Below are 12,046 nucleotides of genomic sequence, written 5' to 3'. Positions count from 1 at the left end.
TACTGTTCCCAGGAGTATTCCTCTTAGAAACAGCAGCCATGGCCAGATTATCCAAAACTAGAGTCAAAAGGACTGACGAAGGTGTTTTAATAGCAACTGATGTAGCGAAATCATTCATTCCATTGTTAGGACAGATAGTGTACTCCTATAATATAAGGCAACTGTCCAGAATCCTAAAGAATACAATAAACACAACAACAGATATATTATTTAACATGACGTTGGAAGAAAGAGGAATAAGGTTAATGACGCTGCAAAATAGAATGGCTCTCGATGTAATCCTGGTTGATCGTGGGGGAATTTGCAAAATAGTGGGATCAGCATGTTGCGTTTATGTCGATGACTATTCCCCCTTTGAAGCAATAAAGAAAATGCACGTTCTAAGTTCTGAACTCCCCATTGGAGAAGGGAGCTGGGGAATAGGATCTTGGTTTTGGGGAATACTACGATCTTGGGGATGGAAGTTGATCTCAATATTAGTAGTGGTGTTCGGAATATTCCTAACGTGCTGTTGTTGTATACATTGTTTACCCATAGTTTGCGCAGAGGTAACTGAGGGATGTACGGAAGGATGCATGAATATGATAACAAAGAAAAAACAACCTCATGATCGAACTAGCCCAGACCCAAATGAGATGAGAGCAGTAAAAGAGTTGATGGCAATAGATATTGATGAAGACAATGATGTCCACGATAACATGCAAAACTCAGACATAAGTACTTCAGATTCATAATCACTAAAGGAGGTTTCAATAAATAGATGAGACATTTGGCATACGGCCAAAGGAGGGTTTGTCAGTCTAGAAATACGGATACCTCTACTTTGAGACCGCAAACGCATTTTGGTGGCCGTGGGCCAACCCTCTCATGCACGATATGACAGAATATAGGTTTTCGAGTTTGCCAATGAGCGGCCATTTTGATGTAACAAGAATCGCCATTTTGTCTTCTAACCATTGCTCATTGCTTTCTGTTCCTATTGCTTCGCAGTATATTTTCCGCTTACACTGCTCGACTGTGAAACATTGTTGTCTGTATGTGAAAAGGAGAAGGCCGCAGGGCCGTGAGGATAACAAGAGTTCGCTGAAACACAAATGTAGGCAACGCCAGGAAGAATGCCCGGCTCCCTCCCGAATGTAGCCTTGAAGCAGAGCTGCAGGGCATTTAATCATTTCACAGCTGCCAGCCAGTCTCGTTATATGGTAGAATATGTTAGAATAATACCGCTAAAGGCTTGAATTATACTTTTCTTACGGCCCCCCCTTTGCTGAGCCCGCTAGAGCATGTCAGCTCCCAGGACGCGAATAGCACCTGATAGATAGCAAGGTCCGGAATGCAACTCCCCCCGTATGTAGTTCACTTCCAAGAACAGAAGCGCCGTGTTGTATTCAATAACCGAAAGATGCCTTCGCACTCACAAATTGCAAATTGTTACTAGAATAGATGTTTGAAGGTGTCATAGTGGTCGGAAATGTCCATCATCACACCAAGTTCAAAGAAACCCAATAAAGGGGGGTGTTAAACATGTCATAGCTGATTGTTTGATATGCATTTTGTATATATGTAACTGATGTACGTAATTCAATCTCTTGCGTCCCTCGAGGTCTAGAGATAGACGTCGCGGGGCGTGAGACCGAGTTGGCCAACTGAGACTTTTGCTTTGCAATAAAACCCTAGCTTTGGGAATACAACCTCGTGTCTGGCGCCTCTATCGTGTGTGGTGACCCACCTTGTTTCCATAGACGTCAGGGTCCCCTAGGGGCCCCTTTCACTTTGACTGGACACCCTTCCAAAACGAAGAGGAACTTTAAAGTTAAAATGCATCTTTTAATTTGAGGGAATTTCTAGAAGCAAAGAAGTATGGATTACTTAAGAGTTCAAACATTTATTTGCTGACCTTCAAAATGTCCCCGTTGGGAAGTGGAATTCAATTTGTACTCCCTAAAATATATTTTTTCTCTCAGCTTAAAAAAATAGCGTGTAGAATACTCATACTTCAAAACCTTATCCAGAGGCCTGGTTCTTGTCCCCAACTCTAGCTTGGTGTTGCTGCCCACACAAAATCCAAAGGCCACACCTTCCTGTCCTGTGCATTAGTCCCACCTGCAATACCACCCACTGGGTAGGCAGGGAACAGGCCTCAGGCAGGCAAACCCTACAAAATCCACTAACCACAATCGGGTCATCAATATGGCATGAGCCTGGCAGACATGGGACTGAACAAAAGGTAAAGAGTCAGAGAAGTAACAGATCATTAATTGGCAACAGTGGAAGCAGAAGGGGAAATTAGCCCCACACAGGCGAAAACAATACAATGACACCATTTGTCTATAAATCCATTTTTATTATGAAAGGGTGTGATGCAGGAGGATAAAGGAAACAGGCCAATTGGGAATGGAAAGGACCAGGCCCAAGGAACATAGCCTGAATGTTACCCCATGATGCATATAAGCCAGAAGTCAAATAAGACCCACATAGTAAACACAGGCTCCAGATGGTCCAGACAGTGGTGCAGAGCTTCCCTGATCAGGTGGTGGTACGCAGCATTGAATATAACCTCTCAAAGATCTAGATAGTCAATTCCCAGGGCTGCAGAGGGCGTGTGGATGTTGTTACTGGTCAAAAGCACTGCAAGGTCGCCAGTAGTGGCAGAAAGGCGCTATACAAGACCATTTACATTACATCATGGGGAATGGGTCCACTCTACACACCTCAAAGTCTCCTTCCGCGCACCATTCTCAATGGTTGCTCAATTAAATAGTAGACAATGTGAACCCAGCTTTCTTACCAACCAGAGAATTGGCCAATTGTTTTGAACACTCTAAATCTGTCTTTTCTTAGGATAAAGACAAGGGAAGGCATGAGCAGAAGAGTTCTTGAGCTTACACGCACTCTATTGCTTCTTTGCTGCATTGCGTAGGAGGCTGAACGTTGCTATGGACAGAGTTGCATTTCTAGGTGCAGAGTATAGGCGAGGGCCAGCAGTAAATTGTCATGCAGGCTCCTGCCTTTAGATGGAGCTCTGTTCAGCCTGGTGATTGAAGGTCTTGGCTCCATGTTGCTAAATTTTCTACATGCAAGGAGGCTGATAGGTGAAAAGACGCGAAGGGTGAGAGACTGTGGGAGCAGGCATATGCCTAGTGGATCCTGTTCCTGGTGGTTCTTGTGAAGTGCAGGTGGTACCATCAGAGCTGTACATATAGAAAGGGGGTCGGAGGGGAACCTCCCACCTATCAAAACATGGATAGGATGGACAAGGATTTCATGTAAGCCGGGTTCACTGGATTTTATGCAGCGGGAGGGGTGTGTGGAGGTACAAAAACGCTCTCCCTTTCACCTGCCCATCCTGTGTATGATGATGGGAGGGTTGGGGCGGGTGTTGGGAGCCCTAAGCTACGAGTCCCTGATTCATCACAGACGTCCGGGGCAATCAGGTACCCGCTGAAGATGCTGTCAGTGTTCCCATCAAAGTAGATCCCGTTGCTCTGGTCATTCTTTGTCTGCAGCCAGATACTGTCTCCAGCGGAGAGGCGCATTACCAGCGACTGCGAGGCAACCGCCCGGTTGGCGTCATTTGCTAATCTGGAAACGAGCCTGCTATTCCTGAAGAGGCCAACCACAAGCACCCTGCCAAAAACAGAGAGCTGATAGCTGAAGAAATAGGTGCCATTGGTGGGGGCAATGTAGACAGAGTTGGTGGCATCAAAGTGGTTCTGAGGATTATTGAGAATCTTGTTAAATGGGACGGGGAGGTTGGATTTGGGGTAGGAGACAGTGAGGTAGGCACTGAAGGAAGACTGAACATGCGGAGTACACGGGCCAGGGATCCCCTGGAATCCCTGATCCCCTTGACTCCCTTTATCCCCTTGCAATCCCTGGTCGCCTTTGACCCCTGGGTTCCCTCTTGGACCCATGGCACCTGGCAATCCCTGGGGTCCCTGGGCCCCAGGTGCTCCTATTGCCCCTGGTGCCCCATCCTTACAGTTACAAACTCCCTGAGGCCCAAGATCTCCCTTTGCTCCGGGTGCCCCGTTACTACCCTGAGGTCCAACATCCCCTTTGTCTCCCTTGGTTCCATTTAGCCCATTTTTTCCCGGCAGCCCAACTTGCCCATTAAGTCCAGGGACTCCCGCTGGGCCCATGTCACCCGCAATCCCTTTTTCGCCCTTGCAGGGTGGGCAGATGCCCTGGAGACCTGGTGGACCCTGTGTTCCTGGAAATCCATCATTCCCTGGATCTCCTTTGTCACCTGCCATAAAAGAAAATACAACATATTATTTATTGTACGGTTTATGAAAAAGAGTTACAATGATTTTTGCCCCATACGAAAGAACCCTTGTGTCACCCAAGTCCAAGTGCACATGCCCGTCACAGGCAGTAGCATTTCCCTAAAACACTTCATATCGCTACTAGGTGACCAGAAAACTGTACGATCTTTTCTTCAACCATCGAGTGCCATCCAACCCCAATCACAACATAAAACATATCCAATTCTCCACCTCGGCAGGTCATTCATTCCACACCACAATGCAAACCCATTATTCATGAGCTCACCAAGTCCATTCTCCATGTTAGTGCCTCAAACATTGTAGAGTATTGTATGCCAACAGGTTGAAATCACAATGTGTAACCGACACACAGTGCTCAACCGAGTCCCCGCTACTATACAACCCACTCTGCATCAGGGTAACTAACTACAAGATCCAACTATTGTAGGTCACATGGTCAACAGTAGAATGCTGCTGGTAAACACCTGCTGCAGGCAGCACATTTCTTGTGTTTTTTGCATTAATTTTATAGGGGTGGGGGGTACCCCGCAACAACCTTACATCTTCCCCCATCTATGCCCTTACCCTCTATCGGAAAATATTTTTAAATAAAGAAAATGCATCTACATTTCTATATCCACAGCATTCCATTGCAATATGATCTACTACTGACCTACCCACGATCCGCAACCAGAGCCCCCTTTCTTAACACAACATTGCGTCACTCACAAAAGCTGTCTGTTATTACGAAACATTGGGCCTCATTATAACCCTGCCGGTCTGGTAATCAAGTGCCGGTATTTACGTATACCAGCACTTTACCAGACCGGCAGAGTGCAAGTATGACGGTGGGGGTAACCAGACTTACCTCCAGACAAGAGCTGGAGGTATCTCAGGCCCCAACCGGCATAAAACAGCGGTATGTTCAGAACTGGTATTGCCGGTGCTGAAAATACCAGCAAATCCCCCCATGGAGTCCTATAGGACTCCATGGAATTGGGATTTACCATCCTTTCCACCACCTGTAATATGTCGGTAATACCGGGATATCAGGTGGCGGAACTGGTAGGTATGTTTCTCGGTATCCTGGCAGATTTTCCGTCAGGATACTGGCAAACCTATAATGTGGCCCGTTGTTTTACCACTGATTTTCAAAAAATGTTCTTGCTAAATGCAGGTGAATACCCCGGGGCCTCCTTTCTTCCCCCCACTCACCACCCTCTCCTCATCCAATATTGCCTCACTCAAACCTACCAGCTACTTTTTGCGGGTAAATTGCCGTAAAACAATGTTAGTTGAATATTGCTAGGTAAAAAGACTGGATACTGTGACACCCATTCACCGCTAATGTCCCACACACATCCATGTCTACTGTACCTCACCCCTTCCCCAGCGGTGTAACACACTTTTGACCGTAGCTTACTGCCTCACTCATTCCCCACTAGCACAGGTCCCCACTTAGTCCCCACCACCACCAAACCCTACCCATTCCCCGTAATAAGTACGTAAGAATGTCCCTGTTTGAGTGGAGTTGGAAGTCAGGAAGCTGGACACAGAAAGGAAAAGTCTGAATAATTGTGTTGCAAATGTACCTTTGATGTGGGCTGATTTGTGGTTATTAAATGATAATTCGCTGGAGGGGAGGGGAGGGCAGAGTAGACACACCCAACTGGTCTGGGTGCAACAAGTCAGGTTCTACTACTGGAGAAAGTAACCTAAGTCTGGTTAGGAAAAGCTGAGAGAGAGGAGGCTTTGTTCAACCAGGTACCACCTAATGTCATGTTTAAAGGGTGCAGACCGAGCAGACCTGCGCTGGGAGTTCACCATAAACAGGGAACTAAATCAGAACTACAGCTGGAACTACACTGAGAGGTCTGACAGTCCCTGAATGTGTATTTATTCCATGAATGTGCCACATCATCTTCTTGAGCATAGAAACGCGGCGGCATCAGCTCTGCCACACAGTGGCAGAGCCAGGTGGGGCAGCCTCCCCTCTGGCTTCCGCCTGGTGCCCAGTGCACCCTCAGCCTCCCACTGGCACCTTTTTCTAGCAGACCCCCCCCTCCCGGCACAAATAGGTGCCTCCGCTACTGCTGCCACATGCCACTGAACAGAAGACTGCATCTACCCCTGCTGTAACACAAAACACAAGACTGGCTCCCCTATACTATGCTACAGCAAAGAGATACAAATGCACCACCTCTGGTATTTTACAGGTCAGAAGGTGTCATTATCGCTGCTATACTACAGCATCACACAGAGATATTCTCGCATATTACAATATATAGTCAAGATCGCCTCATCAATGCAGTATTACTACACAGACATACGCTCTGGTGTCTTCCAGCACAAGGTCACATGATGCTGTTGCGTTTCTATGCTCAAGAAGATGATGTGGCACATTCATGGAATAAATACAGTAGCCCTTCCTCTCCTTCCCCCAGAAGCTCACTGTCTCCAGAGCTCTGGTTCTCTCTAGGCTGGACTATTGCAACAGCCTCTTTCTAAATCTTCCTGCTTCTACTCTACGCCCTCTGCAACTCATCCAAAACAGGACTGCGAGACTTGTCCTTGGCCTCAAGCCCAGGTTTTGTATCTCTCCAGGACTGAAATCTCTGCACTGGCTCCCAGTGGCTGCGAGGATTAAGTTCAAAACCCTCTGCGTCATCCACAAGACCTTCTGGGGCCTCAATACATTCAACTCTCTTCTAAATATCTTCCCTCTCAAGCTCTTCGCTCATCCGCCTCCAACTCCTCAGGGCCAGTCGCTTCTCCAAGCAAGGAGTTGGTGGTAGATCTCTCTCTTCGGCTGGGGCCTCCCTCTGGAACAGCCTCCCTGAAACGTGAGGAGAACCATCTTCGGTTCAGGAAGCACCTTAAAACCTTCCTCTTTGCTTCGGCTTTCTCTCCCTCTCTCCCCTGCTGAAGTCCTGGCTGATACTGAGACTGCACTGGTTACCTGGCCACCCATCTGATCTCGGGCCAAGCCCTGTCAGTTGCACGCCTGCACTTCCTCCCTGGCAACCCCTACACCTGGGGACTGTTTTCTGTATCCCTACAGTCCCCCCACCAGCACTTATGTCTGCACTCACCCTGCACTTGCCACCAGCTGGCCGTTCTTTTATTTATCTTGTTATTTTATTATGCCATGTACTGCACTCCCCCCGCACTTTCCTCTTTCCCCCTTCCCTTGCACTATCTGAATGACACCTGTCCTAGTAGGATCGTTGTCTGTCTTCCCTCTGTTCCCCCTCTCTTGCCTCGTCGCGCCTTGAAACACTTGTGCATAGGCGCGTTGTAAATGCCATATCATATCATATCATATCTATGCTGGCCAATACGTTGAGTGTTGGTACTACTGTTCTAACTGCTCTCTTTAAAAAAAATTCCTTATAACAGACTGGGGGCACGAAGCACCGGCTCAGAATCTGGCAAGCAAGTCCAGTCACTCACATAAAGGCTGCGAGCAGAGAAGGCTGCGTGTCTTTTCTGGGCTACACGTGGAATGTTGGTGCTACTGTTCGAACTGCCCTCTTTAAAAAAAAACTTCTTTAGAAGCCCACTGGGGGTGTGGAGCACCACGGCAGGAGTCTGGCAAGCAAGACCACTCACTCGCATAAAGGCTGCGAGTAGAGAAGGCTGCATGTCTTTGCTGGGCTATAAGTGGAGTGTTAGTGCTACTGTTCGAACTGCTCTCTTTAAAATAATCTTCTTTATTAGCCCACTGAAGGCGCAGAGCACTGGAACGGGAGTCTGGCAATCTAGTGCAGTCACTGACCAGTCAATCGGAGGTCACCGGGCCTTGGACCAGAGAAGACTGTGGTGAAGTCGTCCCTCTTGGTTGCACAACATAGCCTGCTTGCTCCTTGCTGGTAGATGGAGGAAGGCCAGAATGTAAGAAATGGGCACACATGCAGAAATGCTGCACCTCGAACTGGCGGTGAGAGTGGGAGTGAGAGCGAGGCAGTACACCAGGAGGGAGGAGGTAAGAAACTGTCCATGTCGATTTTTACATATTCAGTGCTTCCTCTGTTCTTGGTGATTCCTGACTTGCCTCCCCTTGTCCTGTTACGCACTCAACAGGACTCTGACATTTTGCCCCATGCTCTGTTTGTTGCCCTATGGGGAGCAGCTTGTTCGCCAGTGCCAGGAAATCGACCAGACCACGAGAACGAAAAAAGGGTACGGGGGATGGGGCCAACCCACCGGGGGGCAGCGGGAAGCCATTGCAGTCACAAGTACCCATGGGCACGGAGGACATAAGCGTGGCAGCTGCAGCTGCAACAGCTGAAGATGACCTTAGCCTCCATAGCAACGGAGGCAACTAATCAAATTTCTGGAAAAATGACTGCCAAACTGAATCCAACTGTGAACCAGAGACGGCCTAATCATGGAGGCACAATTACCAAGCTTATGACAAAAACAGCCCGAAAACAAAGCAATAGCAAAAACCTCCCCATGTAATCCAGAAGCAGAGATTACAGATGCCGAAATTTTAAATGAACTGGAAGAGCAAGGGAGAGCGTTTCCAGGTGGCATTGCTGAGGCTCCCACAGAGGTTCACATAGAGGGACCTCAACCATTACCTCTGGAGCTAGAGATATCAACCACAGTCAGTCCGACCGCAAAGCCTGCCTTTCCCCCCTTTTATTTACCCACTAAAACATCAATGCATGGAGTCTTGGCGACGGGCACTGGCAAAACTCAACCAAGACTTCTAACCTCAAGGGCGTGAGGGGTTCTGCCGCATTATTTGCTATAAGTACGCTGGGTATTGAAACCAAGGCGAAAGCCAGAATGTACACACAATTGATGGAAACATCACTAAGAATGGGCATTGAAAACATGGAAAAACTGATCAAAAAGAATGGAACCGGGGGGTTGAATGCCCTCACTGGGGTGGAGTTTGAGGATCATAGGGATAACCCTCCACCTCCTAGAGCACAGGATCAGACTGGGAACAACCTCAGAGAGCAAGTCCTTGCTGGTCCAGTTGGGGTTGTGAGTACAAGGGAGGAGGGGGAGGAGGGAACATGAAACCAACTAAGGAACATGACTCCTCAAGAGCCTCATCTGACTCTTCGACTTTCACCCCAGACAGAAGGAATAGGCGGAGGTAGGAGACCTGCTCCTTTTAAAGAAGATGGGCTGTCGATAGTAGACACTGAGAGTGTGATGTCCATGCTGACAATTTCCCTTGCCCCCTTTGTCAAATTGTACGAAAATATTAATGACACAATAAAAGATCAGGCGACCCTGCTTGCTATGCTGCATTCAACAATCTTATTTGTTGAGGGCTTTCTGACCTCAATGAAAGCCATGGAGGTGTGGTTTCAAAGGGACAAAGCCCAGCAAAGTGGAAACCTGGGAGGTTCAGGAGCCATATCCGTTAACCATATCTATAAAGACCCAGGTACGCATTCTTCGATAGAACCCCTAGCTCGAGATCGTCTTCCAGTGGTAGTTCCTATGATAGATCACAGAGAGGCTTAACTTGGGGGCGAGAGGATGGAGCAGGGGGAGCTGCTGACCTGCCCTAATCCCAGGCCTCAGTCTTTTGTGGCTACAGTAACTGGAATTCTAGACAAGTCTGCAAGCTGTGAAGTGGTCTTCATGGACGATAAAGGGAGGGAACATGTACAGACAGGCAACCTCTCCAGTACTTACCTGATCTTCTCGAAAAGAAGAAGGAAAAGGCCGGGCAAGGGAGTACAACCGCCTAAATTAAGAAAAAAAAATCTAACTGGTCCGGTCTAATGACTCAAGACAATTTTTAAGGAATTTACTGATGGTGGAAGGAACAAGGAACAAGAGATTAGTAACAAAACGCAGCAAGAAATCCAAAAGACTATCTACCGACATCTCATCTTTCTTGTCGAAATTGCCAGAGGAGCTTGAAGAGGCTTGTGAAAGTCCAAACCCATTGCTCGACTTGACCGGCCACTGAAATTATGAGATGGATGACGAACTTCCCCACCGTCATAGCTCAGTGTGATCTAATCAAAGTTTTTCCGGATTGCACAGATCACGAATCGGAACAGGACATTTTCAGGTGACTTACTGATATTTCTAAATCCCAAATCATCGGCTCAATATTAACCCATGCATGTGACTTTGGGACTATCAGGCAAGGACCTGGCACAGGATATAACCAGGAGACTCACACTAAGACATGTAGACTCTACTTATAACCCTAGATCACCATATGCATTCCTCTCCTGGGGACCTTTTAGGTTGCATAGTATTCTTGGCGAATTCCATGGGCATGTTTACCAATAGAGTGAATTGGAACAGGGCTACAGCTAACTCCCTCTCACTGTGGCTCTATCCCCATATTGGTTGCACTTTGGGGTGCTTCACTGGAGCTTCATCGCGTCATTTATTCAAATTAAGTGGTGCAAATAGATGTAATAAGAGCTAAAGAACTTAATTTCACTAATTTGAGCAATACTAAAGACTCTAATTAGTGTTCTTTGAGCATTTTCTCCCTATTTCTTTGTATTTTTGTTCTTTCTGTTGCTTTCTGTTTGTTGTTTACATTGTCCAAATGGCTTAACATATGTTACCCTTTGAATGTGCTTTTTGGTCCACGCAATTTGGTTTTATTGTCTCATCTGATATATGCTGACATATGTTCACTAATGTTAAAAATGGAATATGTACCAATTTCTTTTGCTTTTTGATTTACGCAAATTATGATTGATCCTATATGTTTCCTTTTGGTCTAATCCTTACCCCTCCATCATGATCTAATTGTCATTAGTAGAACATTGCCACATAAGCCCTGCCTTGAAAAGGACCAAAACCGTCGAAACACATGTTGGCACAATTTGGGCCCACCATTGAAACAATAATAAATGAACTTTTGTACGCGATATACTATTTTGTACCATTCTTTGACCTTTGCAGGCTCACACAATTGTTTTGGACAGCGCTTTCTCCACAGATTACCAGATTCTTTGATATTAAACACACATATCGTTTTGGCCTTATTGCAGTGCGTACCAAACCTAAGGTAAATATGTTCAGAAGATTTCACAATAATCGAGTTTGTGGATGAATCTCAGTTTGATGCACTACATTTGCATATTAAATCAGCTATTGTAAAACTCTTTATAATTGAGGCCAGTACAAGCTTGAGGCTCTTGGGCTTTGATGTCTTACCTGGCAAAGCTATACACATAGATTTGCAGAAGAGGGAGGGGGAGTTAAGGGAGGGAGGTGTACCTCAGATGGGCTGTTGCAAACTAAAAGCTTACAGGTCACCTAGTGTGAAGGGACCCAAAAATTGCCCATATTCTCTTCCCCGGTGTATTGCCTCTTTGGCAAGTAGACTGGTCCAGTCAGTGGGTGAAAGGCTAGTTGGTCCCTGGCAGCCACTAAGTATAACCGTGGGGGAAGGGTTCACCACCAGGAGAGTGAAACAAGGGGTTGGGTCAAAGTGAGGGGGGCCCAAGATGATTACGCAGGCATGGCTGCTGTCTGCTTTACCGGGCCGGAGCTCAAAGTAATGTAGATCAAATGGGGATACACAACAACTATCCTTAGCTTCCTGGAATACAAGGGGCCACAGCCACCTCTTTAATAAGGGAGAGGTCTTATGGGTGGGATTTTGATGTAATTTGTCTACAGGAGACCTGGCTCTATCATAAGCCATCTTTGGATGGATATTCTGTCTTCCTAAACCCTGCTGTTGGAGGACCGCAGGTATTAAAGTCAGGCCTACTAATGGCCGTCTGCAATGGTAGGGGTTGGGAATTTAGAGCTGGCCAGCACCC

At 46.9% G+C, this 12,046-nt stretch overlaps 1 protein-coding gene across 1 annotated transcript in view; it reads right to left on the bottom strand.

Moving 5' to 3' along the window:
* Positions 1–2,323: 2,323 nt before the first annotated feature.
* The window catches only part of LOC138491383 (complement C1q and tumor necrosis factor-related protein 9-like), a 42,090-nt gene continuing 32,367 nt past the window's right edge, over positions 2,324–12,046 (bottom strand). Inside the window, exon 5 of the mRNA XM_069617881.1 lies at positions 2,324–4,249. Coding sequence (XP_069473982.1) covers positions 3,288–4,249 — 962 coding nt within the window. The 3' untranslated portion in view covers positions 2,324–3,287. The remainder of the gene's footprint in view (positions 4,250–12,046) is intronic.

This window comes from Ambystoma mexicanum, chromosome 10 (genome assembly GCF_040938575.1).
Source record: "Ambystoma mexicanum isolate Mex_15411 chromosome 10, UKY_AmexF1_1, whole genome shotgun sequence".
Lineage (NCBI taxonomy): Eukaryota > Metazoa > Chordata > Amphibia > Caudata > Ambystomatidae > Ambystoma > Ambystoma mexicanum.
Note: the sequence above shows the minus strand (reverse complement) of the source record. Positions and strands in the feature narration are given on the sequence as shown.